At 40.2% G+C, this 26,692-nt stretch overlaps 1 protein-coding gene across 4 annotated transcripts in view; it reads left to right on the top strand.

The window, feature by feature from the left end:
- LOC113031917 (PC3-like endoprotease variant B) overlaps positions 1-26,692 on the top strand; it is a 213,781-nt gene that overhangs the window by 12,911 nt on the left and 174,178 nt on the right. For 3 of the 4 annotated variants that reach the window (XM_026184447.1, XM_026184448.1, XM_026184449.1), the window contains exons 3-4: positions 9,838-9,930; positions 20,586-20,667. In XM_026184447.1, the coding sequence (XP_026040232.1) occupies positions 9,838-9,930; positions 20,586-20,667 (175 nt within the window). Of the gene's footprint in view, positions 1-9,837; positions 9,931-20,585; positions 20,668-26,692 lie in introns of those variants that run through there. The other variant, XM_026184450.1, reaches the window with a different exon arrangement.

Raw genomic sequence — 26,692 nt, 5'->3', positions numbered from 1 at the left:
ACAGGCATTTCTAACACAGAAGAATCAATCAAAAAATCAAATAAACTCAGATATGGAGAGATATATGAGACAGTAGCACTACGGTAACTCAGCAATACAATGAAAGGCTATAACACAAAAACCCTCCGCCTCACATAATAAGCAACTGTGCTTGCACCACAAAAGTAGTGTTTTTTTTTTTAAAGCAACAGGCTCGTTTGATACTGAGTCCATTTTTGTGATGTTATAAAGTTGCTTTTGTTTAAATCAGTACTTTGAACTGTTGAAATCTTTTCACTGGTTCTCAGTGCAAAAGTGAGAGTTTAATTAAAGCTGAAAGAGAATCCAGCAGCTGCGTGACAGAGTTATTCAGTGGGTGTGATTAGAGAGCACTTCAAGTGTCACTGTTTTATACAGACTTTACTTTTTTTCTGTCTTGATTAATAATACTTTATAATCTAAAGATTATATGTATATATATATATATATATATATATATATATATATATATATATATATATATATATATATATCTTTAGATTATAAAGTGACCAACCTGTGCACTGCCTGGATTGATTACAAGAAGGCCTATGACTCAATGCCCCACAGCTGGATACTGGAATGCCTAGAATTGTACAAGATCAATGGGACCCTAAGAGCCTTCATCAGGAACTCAATGGGGATGTGGCGTACAACACTAGAGGCCAACTCCAAGCCCATAGCACAAGTTACCATCAAGTGCGGGATCTACCAAGGAGATGCTCTGTCCCCACTGCTGTTCTGCATAGGCCTGAACCCCCTCAGTGAGATCATTAACAAGACTGGCTACGGATACCGACTACGGAACGGAGCAGTTGTCAGCCACCTCCTGTACATGGATGACATCAGGCTGTATGCCAAGAGTGAACGAGACATCGATTCACTGATCCACACTACCAGGCTATACAGCAATGACATTGGAATGTCGTTCGGACTGGAGAAGTGTAGTCGGATGGTAACAAAGAGAGGGAAGGTAGTCGGAACTGAGGGGATTGAACTACCAGAAGGCAACATTGCAGACATAGAGGACAGTTACAAGTACCTGGGGATCCCGCAGGCAAATGGGAACCATGAAGAGGCCGCTAGAAAGGCTGCAACCACCAAGTACCTGCAGAGGGTCAGGCAAGTCCTGAGGAGTCAGCTGAATGGTAAGAACACGATCCGGGCCATCAACACATACGCCCTGCCCGTGATCAGGTACCCTGCTGGGGTAATAGGCTGGCCAAAGGAGGAGATAGAAGCCACTGACATAAAGACAAGAAAGCTTCTGACCATGCATGGAGGGTTTCACCCCAAGTCCAGCACCCTGAGGCTGTACGCTAAGCGGAAGGAAGGGGGCCGGGGACTGGTGAGTGTCAGCACCACAGTCCAGGATGAGAGATGGCCCCAACTGACCGAGTGCTCAGTGAATACCTCAGGCAGCAGAAACCCAAGAAAGAGGAGGGAGACGAGGAACCATCATGGAAGGACAGGCCCCTGCACGGTATGTACCACCGGCAGATAGAGGAGGTGGCTGATATCCAGAAATCCTACCAGTGGCTGGACAAAGCTGGACTGAAAGACAGCACAGAGGCACTAATCATGGCAGCACAAGAACAAGCTCTGAGTACAAGATCCATAGAGGCTGGGGTCTATCACACCAGGCAAGACCCCAGGTGCAGGCTGTGTAAAGATGCCCCAGAGACAATCCAGCACATAACAGCAGGGTGCAAGATGCTAGCAGGCAAGGCATACATGGAACGCCATAACCAAGTGGCCGGCATAGTGTACAGGAACATCTGTGCCGAGTATAACCTGGAAGTCCCGAGGTCAAAATGGGAGATGCCCCCAAGGGTGGTGGAGAATGACCGAGCTAAGATCCTGTGGGACTTCCAGATACAGACGGACAAAATGGTGGTGGCTAACCAACCGGACATAGTGGTGGTAGACAAACAGAAGAAGACGGCCGTAGTGATCGATGTAGCGGTTCCGAATGACAGCAATATCAGGAAGAAGGAACACGAGAAGCTGGAGAAATACCAAGGGCTCAGAGAAGAGCTCGAGAGGATGTGGAGGGTGAAGGTAACGGTGGTCCCCGTGGTAATCGGAGCACTAGGTGCGGTGACTCCCAAGCTAGGTGAGTGGCTCCAGCAGATCCCGGGAACAACATCGGAGATCTCTGTCCAGAAGAGCGCAGTCCTGGGAACAGCTAAGATACTGCGCAGGACCCTCAAGCTCCCAGGCCTCTGGTAGAGGACCCGAGCTTGAAGGATAAACCGCCCGCAGGGGCGTGCTGGGTGTTTTTTTATATATATATATATATATATGTATGTGTATGTGTATATATATGTGTGTGTGTATATATATATATATATATATATATATATATATATATTATATATATATATATATATATATATATATATATATATATATATATATATATATATATATTATATATATATATATATATATATATATATATATATATATATATATATGGTCAAGTGACAGAAGTAATAAAGTACAGGAGGTTTATATATCCAACTGAACTGCAGTTTTTCATGAGAAAAAATAAAGCAAAACAAAAAGCCGGGACAATTATGATTCATTTAGTTACTTGAATAATCTATTCTTCTTCTTGTTTGACTCCCAACTTGCATAATTGCAAAAGACTTTTGTTGTTGGTTCAAAATATATTATGTCCGAAATGTAATCCTTAGAGCCTCCTGTCACTTGTTCTTCTCAGGCGCAGCATCCTGATCCAAGGAAAAGTTGTAGATTTTTGCTCTTTATCGCAATTGTTTGATATACAAGACATGCAATTTTGAGTTTATTGAGTATTTTTTTAGTAGTAGCAATTTGCCGTGCAGCTATGCGTTCTTTATGGTGTTTATATTTTCACCATGCAGGTCAGATTACCTTGGGAACTCTAAACAATGCCCAATACTTTATGTTAATGTTTTTGTCAGTATTCCAGATCTTTTTGTTTTTTCCAGTAATCACTGATATCGCCAAGTTAATGCTGTTCACACAAGATCGTATTAAAGTCTGCATAATGATGAGGCTGTGCTGGATGAAAGGATCAAGCACAGGACTTTCTCAAACAAGGCTTTGTGTCCCATGTGAAAACAGTTATTATTATTATTATTATTATTATTATTATTATTATTATTGGACTTGTGCGTGCTCTTGTAATTGTCAGCTTTCAGCTTGCAGTTATGATTGAGTTTAGGAAAAAATCCTGGTTTTTAATGGCAAACAGAGTGTTAACCACAAACTGAACAGCAGAGTTTGGCTTTATGGCACAAATGACTGTAAAAGTGACTGAAAACTTTTCCCATGTGCATTTTTTCCCTGAGTTGCTACGCTGTGACATCACAAAAATGTGACGATCAATTCCAGTGATGGCAAATCGGATTATGATGATGATCAGACTGACTGACAGGACTATACTCTGAGACTTTAGTGGTGGAGAACTTTTTGCAGGGTCATAAAGTAGGCCAACGTGGTATCTACAGTTTTCAGTATTGCAATAATTATGCAACTTGTATTAAATATATACAATGAGTGTATTGCATACACACCTTCTATGATTTTCTGGTACAAAAGGTACACAGCGAATAGAGAGCCACAGATCCAGAGCCTTTAGGTCAACAGGAGGAGGTGTGTCAGATAATGCTACAGTTCATATGACACATGAACTTAAATAAAAATTCAAATGTGCTTGATATGAATTGATTTGCGGTTCTTGAAAAATCATAGGTGTGGTCTCCTTGGTTTTTATATATTATGTTATCTGAGGTTTTCTGCACATTTTACCTCATGTGGGAAAATATTCATTTACTTGTCCCCATTCATCAGGGCTGTGGTTTCTTATTCTTTTTTTGCAAGAGGTGCAACAGCATGCTTTTCTTTAATGCAGTTCAATTCAGTTTTATTTATATAGCGCCAAATCACAACAGACGCCTGAAGGTGCTTCATATTGTAAAGTAAAGATCCTACATATGTACAAATTACAAATGAGATTCAAAGTTTATCAGTTTGTCGATGGCGATATGTTTATATGTAAATATGAATTTAAAAAGACATTTTCACAGGACAGTCTTGGATAAAATGGACTTTTGAGATATAGCATTAAATTAATAGTAATTTATCATGAACATCTGTCTCTACCCAGGATCTTTATTTGCAGTGGCAACATAGTTAAGTTCAGATTTTTTCTTTACAGGCTTTATACAGCAGCAACACTGTCATGCATATACCCTCTCTATCAGTACTTTGTAATAAGGTCATGGATTGGGGAGATTCAGTTAAGCAATAGAGACCCTGAGAAGAGCCTGGTGAATAGTGCTGTCTGTCAACTTATACCTCTGTCTACAGTCTGAAGGACTAGTTAAAGCTGCTCTCAGTCTGGGAAGAGGGCGATAGGTCAGGGTGCTGTGCATCCATGTGTCAGATTCAATCTTAGCATAATGCTTTAGAAAAACCTCAGTGAATTTAAACAGGTTTGTCTGATCATGGATCACTGCCTTTCTAATCATATAATAAAGGAATTTTCAACCCCCAATTTTCATCAGCTGTTTAACACATTTACGTCAGCAGGCACTCTTAACTACCTCCCACCAAAAAGATACTAAATACATATATATTTTTCACTAGTTCACACGTTCTTGAAGGCATGTCTTATTTTTTCTGAAACATGCTCCAGTTGATAGGCATCCTACAGCATGATTGTCAAAATGTGAAACGTTTGAATCTTTTTTTCTACACAGCTAGATTTTAGTTTCTTTCAAAAGATGTTAAAATCTGACTGAGAGTTTAGTATTTTATTATCTAAACTGACAGTGCAACATAAAAGAAACAAAATACAATCGAATTAGTGAGGATAAACTTGTTGAGTCAGTTGTTTTTTTTACCCATGCCAGTGCCATTTGCCCGGTTCAAATTTCAAATTTTATTTTTATTTGTCACGTACACAGTCATACACAGTACGATATGTAGTGTAATGCTTGGACAACTGCTCGTGACCTAAAGAAAACAAAAAAAGGAAAAGGCTATGAATAAGATAGGACATAAATATGAAAAATTTAAAAGGGTAAGTTTAACTAGGAAGGAATAAAATATAAATTAAGGTTAAAAATGAAATAACTGTACAACACAAATTAGAATGAAGGGTAAATTTAACTGGGAAAGAATAAGATAAAATATATAAATTAAAGTTGAAAATAAAATAACTGTACAACAAAATACACAATATAGAACTATATAAGAATGTATGAAGAAATATAAATAAATATATACACAATAACAGCACCTGTACAAGTATTAACTGGAAATGAAGAATGTAGTGAGGCTTTGACAGTGATTCCACACCCTTTTAGACCTGCTAATAACACTACAAGAAGAAAAAATGTGGATGGACACTAAGTTGAATGAATGTTTTTGGTTGTCTGAAGTAGGGCATGCTATGTAAAAAAGTAGGAAAACCACTTTGGGAGCCACATTTGTAACACATTTTATTGATTACTTTTTTTCCCTACAAGCAGGCATAAGATGCAGGTTACACAAAAGCTGATAGTTTACACTGAAGCCTCAAAGTGAAAACTTGTGGCTACTTTATTTCAAAGAAACTAGCATAAAAGCAAAGATTGCGACTTCACCTGTATTTTTTAGATTCACAAAATTCTCAAAGCTGTTACATACTGTACTGATTTAGGATCAGAGGTCTCCTACACGTCTGTGCTAACGAAGGCGATTTTCTTTCGAAGAGATGCAAGAAGATTGGGCCCAATCCTGTACGTCTCTTTTGGCTCATAATGCGCGGATGCATAAAGCTCGTCGATTCGTTTGTTGTTCTTGTTATATTTCACCAAAACTCTGTCCATGTTACTTTTAGGATTGCTGCGGTTGTAGTATCTTCTGACTTCATACGGCAGCTTCTCTGCGCCAGGATAGTGGAGGTTTCCAATGGTGTAATAGCTCCACTGCTGTCTGTCTTTTATCACAGGAAGAACTGGCCCTTTGTTCTGAAACAAGTGAAACCCATATTCTCCCCGGTAGGGATCACACAGAGCCCTCATGTTGTTGTCCAAGCAGTTCTGAACGTACCACACCAGCAGCTTAAGGCCATGGCGAGGAGGCGGCTGACCAAACCCGCTGTCCTGGAGTTGTTGTATTGAGTCGAGGGTTTTCGGAGGTGAGGTCAAGACCACAGACAACACCAAAGTCAAACAAAACAAGGCTTTGTCGTGTGCCATCTATGAAAAAAGACATCCCAGTGTGAGAACAGGAATCTTAAAACTACACTAAAGAAACATTTTCTCACAACTTACCTTTTAGTTGGTACCCGTTTCCCTGTAGTCTCAAAGCGTGCCTGCAACCGAAACTAAAGTTGGTGTTTTGTGCTGCAGCTGAACGAACTATTCGATCCTGCGGTTGTCTTCTCTCTGTCTTATGTGGAGAGACTGAAAAAAAAGAAAGCACACTGGTAGGGTTTTCATTCTCTATGTGCGATGAAAAAGGAAGTGATTGCTGTACAGCTGGACTCTGTGAAAGTCCCATTTGAAAGAATAATTAAACTAAGCAGGCGTATCTCAGGGACTAAAGGAAGTTACCAATGTAAAGTCTTACTTCTGCTTTCACTCCTAGCTGCGAAGAACAGCTGCTAATAGAGGAGCAGCCAGTCAGCTGTGCACACCAGAATAATAAAAGCTTAGCAATGAAGATGATTTCATATATGCTGGTGATGTAGTACTTTAAACTCGCTATAGGGTGTGTGGTAGTGGAGGGGGTTTCAACCTTTATGTATATGGGAACCAGCGAGTTTGCAAACAGTGAGGGGTTAAAGTGGATTCGATAGGTGGGGGGAACCCTAAGATCTGGTGCGGCAGTGCAGCAAAGGAAATGGCTCACTCACAAAGAAGTCCCCAAAAGAACGAAAGGATCATAGAGGATCCAAAGAGGAACGGATCAGTCTGTTGGTACCAGCGTCCAGTCAGCAAGAACATCCAAATTCATCCCAAGCTCACTTAGTTCACTGTGCACCGATTCAAGCCTACAGTATCACATGTCTCTTTGTGTGTCTGGGCGTGTGTTTGTGTGCCTTTGAACACTCTCATGATTAGTGTTCTCAGTGACTGCTGGCTGATGGGGTTGATTTGTCCGACAGTGCAGTGTGTCAGGCAGGCTCAGCGTCCGCACTGGAGAACATGAGTGAAGGAGCGAATAATTGATAGTGACAAGGCGCTCCCAGCCTTAATTGCTGCTGGTGAATTAGATTACCTTTTTAAAGTGCCTTCATTAGCATAGGGAGAGCCATACCAACGGTCCCCTGATTGGCCTCATATTGTTTTGCTGTGAACTTGCTCTGGCAGGGCAGAAAAAGTGTGCGTTTGTTTTGGTTGGTTTGAAATTGCTCACTAATTTTCTTGTACAGCTGTAGCTTGTCTGTGTGCGCGATGTGTGCACACGATTCATATCCAGAGTTGACATTTTGTGATACATCAGTAACTCACTGAAGCAGCAAGTGTCTTTGTGTGTTTATGAGGCTTAGTCTGCTGTTTTAAAGGGTATATGCACCTGTGTCACAAGGAAATATTTAGCTCCAATGGCTTGCATTTTATGTCTAGTGTAATATGCTGAAATATGACAAGGAAGCCCAGATATATAGGTGATATATACTCTATGTTTTTTCTTTTTTTCTTTTGTGAAGATCACAAACCATAAAGTGAAATTTGATGCTGTTTGTGGACTTTGTGGACTACATACTGCTGTTGCCCCACTAAATGAGGTCCAACATCAGGGTTAGTTAGTTATTTGCTGGAGATCGTGGTTATAGAAATAGATAAAAAATATGAAGTAGTCATGGAAAAGCAGTTTATTGGTTTATGTAAATGGACTTGATTTTTATTTTATTCTGTTTTCGTTGCAATCAGCACAACAATGAAACTAGGGTTCATCAGGAAGTGTATTTCATGTGGGTGCCACATACATCTCGGAGAGTCCTCAGTGGGAATGTGTGACCCAGGCAACCGGAAAAAATAAGTTAAAAAGGAAAAATAGTGGTAGGAGTTGTATTTTACCCAATCCATGATCTTGTCTCAAGCCTAACCAAAAAAGAAGTTTTCAGTTTCATGAGTATTCCACAAACTTCTGTGAGACTGTGTTGTGTGATGCTTGAAAATGTTCCTCCTTTTTCTCTGTAAAGCTGCACAAAGGGACAGACGGGATTTTGCTGAAAGTGAGCAGGGAAAGTAAGGAAGAAGTATCAGTCTATGCAGAGAGAGTTACTTGCGCATATTTTAAAAAAACACCAAAAAAAAACCACCCAACTTTCTTCCTAAACCCAAATGTCCAAAACCTCACACCCTCTTCTTCCCCTCCAGCAACTGTTTCAGCTTCAGCTGTCCTCCCTCATTACATTTCCATATCTATCACCAGTTACTGTTCCATCACCAGCCCACCAGCCCCCAAAGTTCCCTCATCCCAAAAACACACTGGCATCCCCATCTCTGCCTCATGCTTCATTCCCACCGCAGCCAGCCTTCAGCCCCCTGCCAAGTTAAATGGACTGTACTGGCGTCAGGGGAGTCGCGTGTGCTCAATTCAGCTCAGCTCAGCTGGGCTGCAAGCGTTATAAACTTAGTGTGTGATTATTGTCGGAGCCAGGCTCCTCCACGCAGGAAGTGCGCACTGATGGGTACTATGTCACCGGGTACGGGGCCAGCCGTGGCGAGAGGGATGAGAGAGCAAAAGGAGAGACTGAAACTGAGGCGAGAAAAGAGCACAGAGAGGGAGGAAAAAAATTGTTAGAGATGAAGGAGGGTAACGGGGATCGAGGGAGAAAGGGTAATAAAAAATAGAGGAAGGAGAACAAGCAGGAGAGGACTGAATCATCAAAGGGAAGGAAAAAGCCACGCTGAGCAAGGAAAGACTGATGTACACCTATCGCAGCAGACAAAGACAAGAGAAGACACACAGGGAGTGATATAAAGAGGGAGAAGCATAAGAATAATGCAGTCAGAGAAGAAAGAGAGGCAGCAGGGAAATCAGCAGAGGAGGGGAAAAGAAGAAGAGACGGGGAGGGCGCATAGGAGAGAAAGGCAAGAAGAGAAATTAGAGAGAAATTTTTCAAGCGAGTGATGTGCGCTGTGATTGTTTTCTCTCTCTCTCTCTCTCTCTCTCCCTCCCCGTCTCGCTCTAAACGGTCGGGATGTGGCCTGTATCTGCCGGCAAGAAGGAACTCAATTTGGGACAATTTACTCGGCAGTCTCAGCCCTGATGCACCTCAGGGACAGAGAATAGAGAGAATGAAAGTGAAGGAAGATAGAATCAGCAAGCCCCGCACACACATACATACACACTCACACAACGTGTGCCTTGCACACAATTGCTGCCGAGTAGATTTCACTTAGTTAGTTCTAACTCTCCCAGGCGGTCAATACGATTGAGTTTATAAGGCTTGGAAATGAAAAGCCCAGGATAAGGTTAGATAAACTGTGTGCTATTTGATTTTGGGCCACCCTTCGCAGAAAAACCCACACAAGACAGATGGCCGGAGGGGATACGCTGAAATCATGTTGTGCAAAAGGGTCAGATGGGTGATTAAGGCTGAATGCGTTGTGTGCTTTGACCCTCGCTCTGTACCTGCATTGGTTTCTCTGCGCTGAAGAAAGCGCTTGAGTGATTTTTCCAAATGCATCTTTGTTTTTGCATTCTTAAATAAAATGCAGCCACATGATCAAATGTTATATCATAACTTGCACCCTGCAACACTTTGCGCCTTAAAAGTTTGGGATTGTATAAGCTGAATGTGAAATTGTCTTTCCATGCTCACAGGTTGGCAGCCTGAACGGTCTGTACACACTGAGGGACACCAGGGGGCGCCCTGACAGAGCCACCTTTGAAGACAGACTTGCAGCAGCAGCAAGGGTAAGTATCCCCCCACCCACCCCCCCATAAATAAATGAATAAATGAACTAAAAGAAAAGGAAAAAAAAAACACTTGATGGACTGAAAAGTGAGGACACTGACAGAGGAAGGAGCTGTGTGTTCCCAAAAGAAAAAGAAGCCACTCTGTTTACTTTTATCTTTCATTTCTTTGCCTGTTCCTGCAACACTCTGAGAAATGCATTCACAACTACAGCTGTTGAGAGCATCCAGCCACTTGGACGAGACTCTTTGATGCATTTAGCACAGTGAATTTACACTCTGGCATCAGTTCTGATTGTACCCAGCGAGTGTATGCAAATGGAAGTTCATTTAAGCTGCCATTGCTGTTTTAATCATGCTCCACTGTTGATTAGCAAAATGATTGGCAAAAAAGAAAGGAAAAAAAGACTGAAGCAGGCCCGTGTTGAGCAATGGATAAAAGTTGTTTACCTTGCTCTTGTTGCTTGTGTGCCTGTTCCACCCAATATCACTTTGTGCACCCATCCCCTCCTCCTTCCTCCCTTGCCACCTTCAGCAAGCTGCTCCGCTTTACCCTCGGAGCTCACAATTCAACCTCCTCACTAGGCTTCCGTGGCCATGGAAACCGTCATTCAGGGAGACATCCCATGACAGCAGGGAGAGGAAGGGTCGGAGATGTGGCTTCGCCCCTGTCCATTCTCCAGGGTGCACCGGACCTCTGGCCTTTCTCCAACACATTGCCCCTTCAATCTCTCTCTCTCACACACATACACACAAAATACACAAAACAATAAAAATACTCACATAGAAAGATGTGTGTGTGTGTGCGTGCGTGTGTGTGTGTGTGTGTGTGTGTGTGTGTGTGTGTGTGTGTGTGTGTGTGCATCTACCCCACAACTACAAACCACCCTCCCACCCGAACACACACAGACACACAAACAGCCTGAAAGCAAAGGAGAGAAAGGAATTCCAAACTTTCCGATTCAGAGTTATCATCTGAATCAGTGTGCGTGTGATTAATTGAAGTAATTTATGCACAATCTCCAGTGACTCCATGTATGGTTCATGATTTCATTAAACTGTAACTTTAATTACTTTTCTACTATCGTAACTTTAGGTGAAAATAAATTCCCACCCTTAAATGTCTCACGTTTCGTAATGAGTCTTACATTTAATGGATTGCACAAATAATGTTTTGGGATGATGAACAATTGCGTATTTAGACGCTGCTTCTCCCTGCCAGCTGCCTTCATTTTTTTTCCATTACAGTCATTTTATTTTGGAATTTTGTTTCATTTAAAGAAATCTTATCGTTTAGTTTTGTAGCAAGTAAAAAAAATGCTGCTATTGCAGCTTACTTGAACCCTCTGAAAACCCTTGAAACTTCTTTGCTTCCCAACTTATATAATGCACTTTATTTGCTTTCTTTTTTTTAGCTGAATACAGTTAATATTGTTGTGGGTTTATGGAAGACATGCTTATGTTGGGTTATGTGTTGTCAAACACAATTAGAGTGTGTTAGCTGAAGCAGCTGGCCTCCTGCCAGAGCCTTAGCAATAGTTCGTCCGCCCACCTCTGACCAGGATTCCATCTTTACAAACACGTCTGCTGTTTTTTTTCCTTTGGATTGCATAGCAGGTGGGTTTGATAGCAGAACCCACCAGTTACTGCATCATATAAAGTTTAGTAGACTGCAAGGTTGCGACGGAGTTAAAATTAGCTTCGTGCGGCTTAATCTGCCCTTCACAGTTAGAATAGTATTTACAGTAGAATAGTATTTACAGGTAAAAAAGCCCTACTGTTGCTGAGATCCCATTTGCAGTGATGTGGTAGAGTGCTACTCACTGAGGTGTTTGTGTTACTCTGCAAAGCACCTGCATTTTGAAATGAAAGGTGAAATCACTGGTGCATCGTTGTGTAGCAAAAGCATAACGAGGCTGTGTTTTCACGAGATAGATCTACTCCTGTCAGGAGGTGGAATTAAACCGAGGGCTGTTTTACCTTTTAGAAATAGTTGTAACTATATTGTAATAACAGCTGTGCAGTGTAACTTGGCGTATTGATTAATAATGCTGTAAAACCACGGCAAACAAAATAAGACGCAACATAAAATATCATTTATACCTGTCTGTATATCATAACTGTTGCAAACTATTGAGGAGTCCTTTATAAAGAAAATAAATGAAAGGGAACTATTTAAATCTTCTTGACAGAAGAATAAGAAACATCTTTAATAAATTAGCACGATCTGCCGCAGCTGCTGCAGCTCATAGAAGCCTCAGTCTATTGTTTGCTGCATTGACACACACACACAGTCACATTGAATGGAGGCCACAGTGGCATCTCAGAGGAGGAGGAGGTTTTGCCACTGTGTAATCCCAGCTGATGCAGCCCTCTGTCAGCAAGGCAGCAATCAGCTGTGGTATTAATCTCAATGCTAATGGCATCATTAGCAAAGCTGTGGAAAAACATACCAATGTGAGGGTTTAGAGACACATGGAGAAAGACCATATATGCACATCTGGCAAATAAAGCACATGTAAAAATGCTGTTAACGAAGCAAAAACACAGACACATACACACATGGTTTCTCTTCTGTCTCTCTGAGTGTGTATGTGTACGTAGTTTATTTGAAACCCCGTTTCCCCTCAACGACTCTCTTCCGAACTGTCCTAACTATTGTACCTCTTGTGGTTTCATTCTCAAACGCACAGACATGTTTCTGACCAAACTCTATACTGACCTTTTACCAAATGTCTCAGATACTAACCCCCTGCCATCTTTTGACACACACATTGGTTCCTGCTGGTGTACTACACACTTAATACACAGATACAGAAAGGCACTGTTCACAGCATGTTCCAGTCTTGTGATGACCTGGTTTGAATCTTCTTTTTAAAAAGAAATCTGTTTTAATATCTGTCTCATTAATCTGAGCTGTACAGGCACCTTATTGATGCAACACTTGAGACGACAGCTGCAAGCTGCAGACAGAAGTCAAGGAGAAAAGACATTACCGGCAGAACAAGTGTGAAGTTTTTCTTATATAAACTGAAAAAAATAAGCAGGGCGCTAAAAGATATTTATTATAGTGAGGATGCTATAATGATGAAAGGCCAAGGTCAGCTTTTAGAAAAAATAAAGTCAAATATAGGCTTTACCTTGCAGCTAGCAAAACATCTAAACTTTTAGTGATGCTTACCTAACTAGTGTAAGCTCACCAATAGGTAGTCTTATTTTTGCATAAAAAATGAAATATATTCTAAACAGCCACAGCTAAATTAAGATAGAGCATGCATTGTCCAGTTGTTGTCAAATGATGCTCGATCTTCTTGTGATTGAATATCGAGTTATTGAACGACCTCTAAAATTTGCAGTGTGTTAAATCCTTAAAAACGTATAAAAGTGAAAATGTGCTAATAAATGTGATAGTTGTTGTAGTGTTTAAAATGTGACAGCAAATCGAAAAATATTTTTGTCAGTGCAAGTTTAGCCTTATATGTAGGGATGGGTATCGTTTAGGTTTTATCCGATACCAGTACCAAACTGGTACTTTTGAAACGGTGCCGGTGCTTAAACGGTGCTCGAACCGGTGCTTAAAGAATGGAGAACACAAACTTTGTCCAAAAACCTCTCATGTTTAGCTGTTTTTTTTGTAAAAAGATAACAATGTGTGCCTTTTCTGCAGCTATAGGGCATATCTGGTATCACTCTTGGCTGGAAGCAGTGCTTAAACAATGGAAAAAACACAAACTTTGTCCAAAAACCTCTCATGTTTAGCTGTTTTCCACTTTTCTTTGGTCATTTTAGCCTTTTTGGCCAGGGTGAAGGGAGTATCTGCCATCAAACAAGAAGACAGCCGCATGTAACTACGACGGTGTTTGCTAGTTCACCTTACATGCATTCATTTAATAGCGTGGTTAGCCTACTCAACGTAAATTACACACGTACAACATTAAGCTACTCATGCAGAGAAGAACGGCTGCTGCTGCCATCATCATCATCCGTCATCATTTCTGCTACACTGGCAGGGCTAGGGGCCAGGACTCTCGTCTTCGGGTTCTTGGGGGATGTTGCTAACTCCGGGTCCGATAACGGGCACCACACACGCAGTAGATGTGGACGGTGTGAAGTCTCGCAGCAAGCTATCAAATACGGTGCATTTCTCGGCTTTTAACAAAATTCTGCTTTTCGGTCTGGTTGCTACCGTTTATGTCAGAACCGGTGCCGGATACCGGTACCCATCCCTACTTATATGTTGCTTTTAAAAAGTTACACTCTGTCTGATGAACGTGTTAATTATATTATAGAAATCTATAGTAATCTTTGTTAATTCTTGATATTGTGCCTAAACTAAAGTCCTAGAATTTTAATTGCATAAAGCATAACTTTACTACATTGCTATGTCTGTAGAATAGAGATGGAATAAGAGTGAGAGTGCTTTCAGGTACATCCTGCTTCTCACTTCTTCTATGTGCAAACTGTTTTGATGCATTTAAAATAAAAACCATATTAGATATATCCATTGAGCAATACAGATATTACTATTAAAATGATCAACTTTTATGTTCTTAAGTATGACTTAAGCAGAAATTCACATTCATAAAACTTTATATGAAATTGTTGGAAATGTTTTGTTTATACTTAGAATTATCAATGAATTAGATAATTGTGTGAATTGGTTCCTTAATTGAACTTATATTTGATATTTGAAGCTCATATTTTAAGCAAGTAGTTGAAGCCACGACCATTGGGAGTGAATGATTCTGCTCTTTGACATATCGTGGGTGTTAGATACAGTAGGCATTATGCTAGTGGACATTGTGCAACCGGGAATGTCCACTAGCAACCAAACGTCAACACCAAAGTGATGCATGTGGAGCAAATCACTTTGTGTGGGCAGTAAACAACTCTTAACTCTGATGAACTTATTGATTCAACACCAGTGGGAGTGAAAGACACCATTTACTGACATTTGACAGAGTGCTAGCTGCTAAGCCCCAACCACATTTAGCGGCTAACGCGTGGTTGGGGCTTCAATTCTTAGTTCTGAGAATAACTATAAATCTAGGAAACTGTTTTATAGATGGGGTCAGTGGTCGCTGCAACTAAAGCTACTAAGTGTAATCCATTTGTCATTAATTTGATCATGAATGTTGTTAATTAATTTTACCAGTAGTTTACCTATCTGTTCACTACTGTGATTTTATTTTGTGACGATAGACTATACGACATTTGTAATCTACAAGGCCAGAATAATTGTTAGCTCGCAAAATAAAATCTTAATCTGTAATGTATTCACACTGATTTAGGAGCTTTAACAGAAGTTTGGAAGCTTTGTTTAATGCTAAGTTAAATCTAAGTTTGTTTGTTTTTTGCCTCATTTGTGCTCCATATTATTTTCCAAGCGGCATCAAAAAGGCTGTAAAGATAACTTGTCTAAAAGACAGAATATGAAGTTAAGAGCCTCACCCCAACCACCACTCTAATGCCGTTTGGGCTTATCTTATCATTTTTGTTGTTTGGGTTACCATTACCTGATTTACATTAGCTAACTTGCATATTTGTGTTCAGCTTTGCAAGCAGTATAATGTCTGTTTCAAATGTGAGGATTTCTCTCTCCCTCTCCCTCCCTCTTTCCAACCCACTCTTCTATCCACAAAGGACAGGAAAAACATTTGAATTTTCCCTCAATACTTTCTCACTGTTGAGACGTTTGTGTGTGTGTTTTTTCCCCTTCTCCTTATTTTTCTTTTTTTTTCCTCTCTTTTTTTTCTGCTATTTTTTTTAAGACTCCAGTCACATCCGCAATCCCGCGGCCCTATAAGGAGCTTTCACGCTTTTTGGTTTGCTTTAGATGTTTAATACCCCTCTCTTTTGTGTCAGGCAGCCGGAGAGGCGTTAAGAAGCGCTGATAAACCCCACTTAGATCCCTTCCTGGCCCGTCACCCTGGCCTGCCGGGCCGCTTTAGCAGGGAACTGATCTGTGACGGCCTGCCACTCAAACTGAGCACTTCTGAAGGTTGACACAATGGAGTGAGCAACACACCAGAGGGCCCAGGGGTTGGTGGGGGAGGAGGAAGGAGGGAGGAATGAGGTAGAGGAGAGGAGGCCAAGAGGTGCCCTAAAAGAAGCCTAGAGGAGGGGCCAGAGTGTATCACGCTGTTATCTATTTCCTCTCTTTCAGCAGTTTTGCCCTCCCTCCCTTTACTGTGTGCTACTGTAGAGCTCCCCATCTTTCCTTGTTCGCCTTCTCTGCAACAGTAACACACACACACACACAGAAAAAAAACCCCTCTTCTCTGTCGTTTTTCTCTCTGCGGTCAGGACTATCAGTCTGGCAGCTAGAGATGAGATTGAATGAAGAGGCAGACTTGGTGAGTGTGGTGGGAGGGTTGAGGACTAGATAGGAATCAGCAGTGCATTGCGGGGTCTGGTGACGGTAGTTCATGCGGTGTGCTCACTGCTGTGTGGCATAATGGGTCCAACCAGAGCCAGGCTAAGGCCGACGGTGCGTCAGGAAGCAAAGCTTTGAGATTGACAAGCTCAGGGAGGGGTTGGGGCTGCAGCGGAGGCAGCGACGGTGGGGTGATGCGGCCACTGTTGCTGCTATTGCCATCAGTTTCCCGTGGGGCCGTGGGTGGGTAGTGAAGCCCAAAATGTCAGCGCTGATATCTGTGCAGCTCGGCTCGGCTATCACACTGCTGCAGCTGCCTGCCATCCACCGCATCCACTCATTCATATAGAGACATGGGAGTATTGCACAGACACACACACTCACTCTCTCTCTCTAACACCCACAGTTTTCTTTCTGCGTTTCGTCAGCACCTTCCTTGTTCATTCATTTCAGTTCTATAGAGCCATTTTTGCACACAAACAAACACACACGTGCGCGCACACACACACACTCTCACACGCACACTCACACTCTTCATGGGATGTCTTTAAACACACATTCATGCAGTTTTACTCCTTCCATCTCGCTGTCTTTCTTCCCCTCCTCTTCCACACATTCACATTGTGCCTCTGTCAGTTCTATCTCAGCTGTTCAATCAAGCAAGTACTCCACTGCTCTCTCTCTGTGTCTCTTTTACCCCACTCACTGTTTAAAAATGAGTTTTCCAAACTTGTTTTTCAGTTTTTTCTTTATTTTTATTTTCCATTGATCTCATACCATGTTCCTTTTGTATATCTCTTTTTCTATTTAGTGATGCTTTTATTGTGAAGGGCAAAGTGTCAGCAGCTTTGATAATTGATGTTGCACAAACTTACGATGTCATTTTTCAGTTCAGGTATATGTGGCATGTGTTTTTGGAAATTGTGTGCATTTTGTTGTGTGTGTGTGTGTGTGTGTTTGTGTGTGTGTGCTGCCCATGCATCACAGTTGGATGATGAATGTGCTGACAGTAGAGGGGTCAGTGTCACAGACAGTATGGTCAATTGCCCCTCGTCCCCTGAGCCTAACCTTGAGCAACACTCCCTGAAGAGTCTCAATCTGCCATTAAGGCCTGAAAACACACACACACACACACACACACACACACACACACACACACACACACACACACACACACACACGCGCATTCCCAAGTGAGCGTGTGCCATTAGTAGATGGCAGGGCTTGGTTTGACAGAGAGCGATTAGCTCCCTATCATGTGTATTGATCACCATGTCCTGGCTGCTCCCCGAGAGGAGAGGCTGAAGGGGTTTAACAAGGCTATTGGGACATACACGCACACACCCTCACACATGCGTGCACACACTCACTATTTGCCAGCGAGTTTATGCGCCTCCACGGAAATTTTTCATCCATCCCGTTGTCATTGGTTTCACTTTTGGAAACCAACGTAAATAGAGTGACTTTGGAAATACTTTTCTCTAAAAGTTTCTGGGAACTATTGCCACACACCGCTCTGGTGTTTAACTGCTTAGCCAGCTGAAAATGGTTATATCTTCAATAGCCTACCAATACTACTCCCAGTTTAATTTGACCTGACGTTTGAGATGCATCTGAAAATATTCCTGTTAACACTTTCTTTAACCAGTGTATTTAAAAGCCCACAATCATATTGTATATAGTGGAATATAAGTTAAAACAGAAATATAATAAAACAAGAAGAACTCAGAGAGTGCAAACCTCCACCATGGCAGCTCACTCTACAGTATTTACTTTTAATAATAATAGTATTGTATTCTGTACATATTCTTTTAGTTTACATTGTTCTTTTTGAATGCACTTTAAGAAGTTTGTAGTGCAATCAAAATAACACATTTTGGTGTTAGTTTGAAATAAGACAAAAGTCAAATGTAAAGTTGAGGTCAGAGGTCAAATGTGACATGATATTTGGATGCAAACTATAATGTGATATTTTTAAACCACACATACCATTTTCTGAAAGTTTGACCTTGAAGTAGAGCTTAGAGGTGAAATTTAGATTCCCCGTATGTCATAGTTCATTCCCTATATGACAGTACAAACTGTCATTACAAATAATGGCAATAAGATACATAGTTTTAAATAGCGCTGTTACTTTGACCTTCAGATCAGTTTGTTAATCAGAGGTCAAATGTGACATAATATTTTAAATCTTTATACAGTACTTTCTATGTGTTGACAATATGTACCACACTAAGAATGATAGTTCCTAAGGATTTGTGTCAATTTTCACACAATAAATCGTTAAGTTGACGTAAGCAAACTTTGAATGGATTGTTAACACGACCCCACTCTAAACCGCTACAACGTTTCAGCAGAATTCACTCAAAACCTGTTAAAAACTACAGAGACAAAATGACGACACACATGCAAATGCTACCAGAAACATAAACTCCTTTGCAGAGATAACTATGTTTTTTAGAAGTGCTTTGCAACGTGCAAATAAAAACTCAGTGAAAGGCAGCTGCAAGCTTTTGCTCACTGATGCTGTCCATTGCATGCCAACGATAAAGTCTCAGTGGACCCCAGTGGCTGGCTCATGCTGTATTGGGAAACTGCTCGTGTCCGTTTTGCATTAGCATGATGACATTTATGTGAATGTCCTGAATGAATGCGCATGAAAGGTGAACTATCAGTTCTGTTATTCTGATTATCCAGAGGAATACATATGTACCAAGTGCACTGTTGTGCTACACAGTATATCCTAAGTAAAATGCTAGTTTGGAGCTGCACTCTGAATTTGGTACATGTTTTTGTATTCATAACAAACAAAACAAAGCAATAGTATAGCTCACACATAAATTAGAAACAATGTTTTTCTTGCTAAATAGGAATTGCCTAAATGTGCTAACAAATCCAAGTGTTTGTTACACTTAGCTTATTATGCTTTAAATCATCTTAAATTAGCATAAATCAATACGCTGCACCTAAAATAAACACCCATTTGATTACATTTGCAGATTTGTGCACATCACATCTTCTCTCTGCCTGAGTTCTCCTCTGTTTCACATCACGTATGACGAGTTCTTAGCTTTAACAGCTGTCTTCTTTGGGAAGGTTAGACCAGCTCCTAGCTTTTGTTAATTGAGTATAATTGAAGATGGTGAAGAGGGAATAAACCAAGCAGGCTTTTAGGAACATAAAAGACTGCCGCCGCCTCTCAGTAGTATTTATTTTCAACCTCTTCCACTCTGATTTAAGTGTAAGAGGACAATAGTGGCCTGACAGTGATATGTGCGTGTGCGTATGCGTGTCTGTGATCTGCTGTTTGATTTACTTCACCCACCTTCACAAGGACCAGCCTCTTATCAGATCAAAGCTGCGAGCAGCGGCCTATGAAAGAAATCGTGCGTGCGCGTGAATGCGTGCACATGCGTGTTGTGGAGGACAGAGGTGTAGGTGAGGCGGGGGTGTTTTTGTTGCTTTTAACCCAGGACAATGGAACGGCAAAGGAGAGAGTAAGCGAGTACTCTTTGAACTAATGAAGAGGAAACCTTTTACTCTCCTCCATAAAGATGCCCAGCTCTCCCCGTGCTATGGATTTCCCCCCTCTATTTCAAAGTAGTGTGAAGCAGAATAGGACAAAATATTTTATTTGTTCGGTGCCTCTCACTGTCTTGCTTTTATCCTCGTAAAACTACAACAAGAAAAAAAGTTAAATTGCGAAAGCGAAATTGAGACAGATGATTAATAGAGCTGTAGTGCATGAGTGTCTTTGGGATGAGCCAAAGGTGATTTGTTAAGGTGAAGTGATTTTTTTTTCTTCATATTTCCAAATCAGTGTAAAGAAGTAGTAAAGTGCCCATTTAAAATATGCTTCCATTCATGGAGTTTAAATCAGGCCACAGCATCTTCTTCTGTATCATTTTATTCCAAATGTCTGGACTTCCAATGATTTCCTGTGAACAAGCAGTTGGCGACATGTAGATACACATTAGGTGTTTGCAGGTACGTTATTTGTGTGTTTCACTGCAGTGTTTCCCAGAGGCAGGAAATTTGCCAAAAAAGAAGTTGAACTAGCTCAAATATTCAAACCACTTCAAACTTGACATTTACTGCTTCAGATTCCCCCGCAATACACCCACTAAGAGTGAAATAAATTGAAATGCCTGTATAAGAAAAGTGGAGAACACAGACATGAAAATACTCAGAGTTACCTTCATTTATCAGTGAGAAGATTACAAACTAATAGTTCCAGTTTACAGGTGAGCTCTGATTCTTTTTGTTGTGTGCTTTCCAGGTTCACTGGGTGCAGAGACAGCACTGTCATTACAGAGACAAACGAATTCCTGTGACAAGACTGGACCATGGCACTACCAATGGCAAGTTTGACTAATACTGTTCCCTGACTAATGCTTTGTTTTTCACTGTGCTGAGTTATTAGTTTTTGCTGAATTTCTGTGATTTTCACAGAAAACTTTGGTTCAAGTCCCTCTGCCATGAAATACCCATTACTAAATAAACAACTGAAGGCGGGCACTGGTTTAGCTCACTGGGATTAGCAGGCGACCATTGTTGAGAGCGGCCGGCCCGGGTTTGAATTCGACCCATGGCTCTTTGCTTCTCCCCTCTCTCTCCCCCTCTGCTTTCCTGTCGTTCTTCGCTGTACCCTTTCAAATAAAACTATAAAAAGGCCGTAAAACATAAATAAACAACTGCAGTTAAAGTATTTCTTAGTTTGGCTTTCAATAGCCACTTGGCTTCATCAGGCTCAATTTCAGAAAAGTTGGCACATGGTGTGAAATATAAATAAATACACTAGAATGCAATGACTTGCAGCTCTCATACACCAATTTTTCATTCAAAACACAACATATTGTTTTAATTTAAAGAATGTAGCATTTTAAGAAAAATATAAATCATTCATATGTCAGTTTGAAATTGCTGGGCAATGACACATCTCAATAAAATTGGGACAGGGCCATGTTTAACATTAGCATCCCCTCTTGTTGTTCCATTCTTGTCTGGTATCAGATTCTCCCTGCTCAGCAGTCCTGGCTCTCCTTTGGCATATTTTTCATTTCATGATGATCTAAATGTTCTCAGTTGCTTAAAGATCTCAACTGCAGGCGGGTCAGTTCAACGCTCAGCTTTTGTACTATGCAGCCATGCTGTTGTAATAGATGCACTGTGTGTGAGTGGGGGGATGGGGGGGTGTTTGTTTTGTTTTTTTGCTTAAATATGCAAGGCCTTCGACGAAAAAAGATGTCATCTGGTTGGGAATGCATAACCTGCACTGATCCAGGCTGTCCAGATGTGCAAGCTGCCAATTCCATAGGCACTGATGTACCCCCATACCATCAGAGATGAAGGCTTTTAAACTGAGCGCTGATAACAAACCAGATGCTCCCTTTCCTCTTTAGTCCAGAGGATGCAGTGTTCGTGTTTTACAAAAAGAATTTCAGATTTTGATTTGTCTGACCACAGGACAGTTTTCTGGCCCAGAGATAATGGTTTCTGGACCATGTTCACATATGATTTCTTTTTTGCATGATTGAGCTTTAACCTGGATTTTCATTGGCTAAAACAGAAGCTGCATAGGTGCAGCATAGGTGCAGCTTCTGTTTTAATGCTCATATGCACACAAACCCAGAGGGTGAGAAGAGAAAGAAGACAAGAAGGAATGAGACTCCTGGCTTTGTTTCCTTGTTATGAGGCAAAACTAATGTAGCCTAAGCTAGTGAGACCAATCATGGTGGGTTATCTGGCCCAAGGTAATGTTCATTCTGCAGACATCAGTGGATGGATATCAGCTGAAAATGTGGTAAAAGTGGCATTAAGCCTTTACATGTTTATTTATTCCTTTTTTGAACTTCTTCATTGTCTTTTGAGACATTTTTACCTGTAAAAATGGGTAATGGGAAAAGTAGCTAATGCAAAATGTTAGTTAATTTAACAGCTGCAGCATTCGTATTTAGCAAAAAAAACAATTTTGTGTGTGTTTGCAGGATTTTGGCTTGAAAATACAATGCTGGATTTGTGCAGATATCACAAAAATAAAGTCCGAGTGGGTAAAGTAGTATGTATTCAATTTTTTCAAAATACATTCTTATTATTCCACGAAACATGAGTGAGTGCCTGAGTCTATCTGAATCAGCTAAGTTTGGTGTAATGAATTCAAAAAAGTCTGCCAAATTTTACCTTGATACTAAGAAGGGTTTCTCAGTTACAGGTCCTTAGAGAGTACATAAAAAATGAGTATGCCGCACTGAAGTGAAATGCAGCAATCGAATGATTGAGTCTAATGTTTAGCAAAATGAGAAAGAAGACAGAAAGAGACATGCCAAAAGAAAACATTATTGTGCTGATACTTTACTGAGCCACAGTTTTTAAGTTTAATTATCTATTGTCATGTTTTGCAGAAGTGATGACCCAAAAGCAGGCTGTACATGTAGATGGATGTAAACAAAAAGCAAACCTTTATTTAGGCTGATAGCAAATTCCAAAAAGTCAACAAGATCCATCAGCTGGCAGACAGCACACAGGGACAACAACAATACAGCACAACAAAGAATAGATGCAAACAGAGGGGTTAAATACAACCACTCGGGGTAGAGTGGAAACCAAAGGCAACACAGCTACAATCAGAGCTGATGAGACAACAGAAGTTAAATTAAACACAAAACACAAAAGATGACCAAAATTAAACAGGAACACTTAACACAGAGATTGAAACTCAAGGAATTACATATAAACAAAACCACAAACAGGAACTAGATTCCGAAACTAAAACCTGATAATAGCAACATAAAGAAACCAAGCAGGAAACATCTGTTATAAGAAAAAGAAAACCCAAAAAAGCACAAAAACAAGAACCCACAACTAGTTTAAAAGCTCAGGCATAAAAACAGCAGAAACAAAAATAAGGATAATAAATATTTAATGGTTATTTAATGGTGTGAAATAGCCACATACTGGCTCGGGTCCTCTACCAGAGGCCTGGGAGTTTGAGGGTCCTGCGCAGTATCTTAGCTGTTCCTAGGACTGCACTCTTGTGGACAGATCTCCGATGTTGTTCCCGGGATCTTCTGGAGCCACTTGCCTAGTTTGGGAGTCATTGCACCTAGTACTCCGATTACCACAGTTACCTTCACCCTCCACATTTTCTCGAGCTCTTCTCTGAGCCCTTGGTATTTCTCAAGCTTCTCGTGTTCCTTCTTTCTGATGTTGCTACATCGATCACTACGGCCGTCTTCTTCTGTTTGTCTACCACCACTGTGTCCGGTTGGTTAGCCACCACCATTTTGTCCGTCTGTATCTGGAAGTCCTACAGGATCTTAGCTCGGTCATTCTCCACCACCCTAAGGGCCGTCTCCCATTTTGACCTCGGGACTTCCAGGCCGTATTCCTACCTGTCACCCACCTGTAGCTTTAATATATATATATATATATATATATATATATATATATATATATATATATATATATATATACACACATACGTACATACATACATATATATATATATATATATATATATATATATATATATATATATATATATATATATATATATATATATATATATATATATATATATACGTACGTACGTACGTACATACATATATATATATATATATATATATATATATATATATATATATATATATATATATATATATATATATATATATATATATATATATATATATGTGTATGTATGTATGTATGTATGTATGTATATAGATAGATAGATAGATAGATAGATAGATAGATAGATAGATATTACACATTTTAGTAATTCCAGTATATATGTATGTGAATAGGGGAGAGAGAGAGGGAGACAGAATTACAAACATTTTTAGTAGTACAGTTTAGTAATACTTTTGATCATAGGTATATTAAATATCTATGTGTCTTTTGCAGGTGTTTTACTGTGTTTGAATAGATCACTGTAAGCTTTACAACAGTAAACCACTGATGACTGTGTGTCTGTGTGTGTGTGCATGTTTAGACATCTTTGTGAGGACAGAAAACTGGCATGCTACTACTAGTGGGGACCAATGGTCACTTATGGGGACAAAATGCCCATTCTCACAAGTTTTGAGGCTCAAAATGTGGTTTTAGTGTTAGGGTTACAATTACGTTAGGTTTAGGATTAGGCTGGGGGTTAGGAATTCACTTTTGATGGTTAGCGTTTGGGTAAGCGGCTAGTGAAAGCATTATGTCAATGAGATGTCCTCACTAAGATATTAAAATGAGCTTGTGTGTGTGTGTGTGTGTGTGTGTGTGTGTGTGATGGGAATTGGTGGCTGTGTTTGCAGAAGAATGTGCTGGCTCACGTCCTGCTGCAGTGCTCTCAGTCTTTCTTGTCTGTTCTTGTGTATTATCATCCGCTTAGCTTCCGCTCTGACAAATGATAGAAAATGTACAACGGAGATAAAAAAGCCGTGATACGGTGGATCAACATCGCAGCTGTGTGTTTATGTACATAAAGAATAAAGAAATAAAGAAAGAGAATGCACTCTTTGGCCGATGTGAACTTTTCAAGTACAATGTTTTTGCAAGTATTTTTGAATTCGAGCTGCCAATGTTCATTAAAGTGTGCCAGTATTAAATATCTCAAATACGAGCATTCCACCCTGCCAAGTAACAAGCATGTTACTTGGCAGGGTGGAAAAGCCTCATTATGGCATCCTAAACTCTATTCAAGCACAGAATACAAATGGTAATAGTAAACTGAATTTATGATTTGGTACAATAAATTTTCTATACAGCATTTGAAACTAGGAAAGTAATCAGGGTTTCCTTTGTTAACAATTCATAGTGGAAAAATGTAAAAGATGGTCAGAAAAGAAAGAAAGACAGAAAGAAAGCCTTGAGTTTTGCCTTCAGTAACCATATATATGGTATGGGCATGTTTGACAGATGGTGTGGTATGCTTTGGATCACAAAACTGTTTCTCTCCTCCTCTATACTTTCCTCTTCCCATCATTCTGACACAAGTTAATCTTGGTTTCTCTTCCTCAAGCCTATTTGTCAGAACAGTTTATTAGAGGTTTTCTGACGAAGTCTAATCTGGCCTTTCTTTATGTTCTTGAGTGTAACCAGTAGTTTGCACTTTGTTGTAAATTCTCTGTATTACCATTCATTAAGGTATATCTTGATTGTAGACTTGAACAATGATACTGCTGCCTCCTTGACAGTGTTCTTGACTAGGTTGGGTGTTGTGAAGGTGTTTATCTTAATCATGGGAATATCTCACTTATTTTACACTTTAGTTGTCTTTCAGGCCTTTTGGTATTGCTGAGTCGGGTCGTTTTTTTTTTTCTTCTTTTTTATGAAGACTGTTTACCAAATTGTTGTTTTAGCTACTACATAAGTTTTGCTATCTCTCTGAGAGGTTTATTTTGATATTCCAGTCTCAGGATGGCTCCCTTAACTTGCACTGACATTTCTTCATAACTTCATATTGAGAGTTCTAGTGAACAGTTACGAAATGGACATCGAACTACTGGAATCAACTTCCGATCTTTTGTCAGCTTAAGTTGCCATGGAATAAGAAGGGAACAGGCCTAATCATGAAACATGTATCAGTTAATTGTCCAATAACCTTTGAGTCTCTACTGGCTCTACATGCACAAATGTGAGTAATTCCTAAACATTTAATACAGTACAATTAAAGCTTCAGTCACATCTTGACTGTTTGATTTAAATCCACTGTATTGGTGTCCAGAAGCAAAATGTCTCAAAAATATGGACCTTACTACACGTGATATATTTAACCTGCAGATAACCTGTTTGACATATTTGGACAAGCAAACACAAACCATTTGAAGACTAAAAGATAAGAAGTTGTGTTGTTACATATTAGATGTCATTATAAAATATAACTATATTCAACTGCTCCTTTACTGACAACAGATTTGTCAGTAAAGGAGATTTCCACACAACATTCCCTTCCTGACAAAACCCCAAAGGGAACTGTGTCCCTTCACAGAAACAAACTTGGGATCTTTCGCTAATTAGGCAAATGTGTAAGCCACTACGCTAGCCACTGTCAAATATTTTTTAAGAAATAAATCAATAAGAACAAATCAGAAGCATGAAAGAGAGGAAGTGTATCCCAATATTACCAACACTGTCAGACTGATAATGTTAGAATCAGGTCCTGATTAGGTGCCAATGATTAGAGCCTCCTTGGGGAGAGACAGGTGGAACATGTGTTATTTCAACCTCTCACATCCAGCGTCTGGTGTTCCAATTGTTATCGAAGTGTGGTGAACCATCAAGATCTGAAGAGAAATTGCAGAGAGCTGCTTTGACGAACAGGCAGGAGGCCGAGGTGGAGGTGGCAGATCTGAAGATACCAAGGTTTTTGTGAGGAGTAATAAGATTAAGATGAGT

This window comes from Astatotilapia calliptera, chromosome 11, assembly GCF_900246225.1.
Source record: "Astatotilapia calliptera chromosome 11, fAstCal1.2, whole genome shotgun sequence".
NCBI classification, from domain to species: domain Eukaryota; kingdom Metazoa; phylum Chordata; class Actinopteri; order Cichliformes; family Cichlidae; genus Astatotilapia; species Astatotilapia calliptera.
Note: the sequence above shows the minus strand (reverse complement) of the source record. Positions and strands in the feature narration are given on the sequence as shown.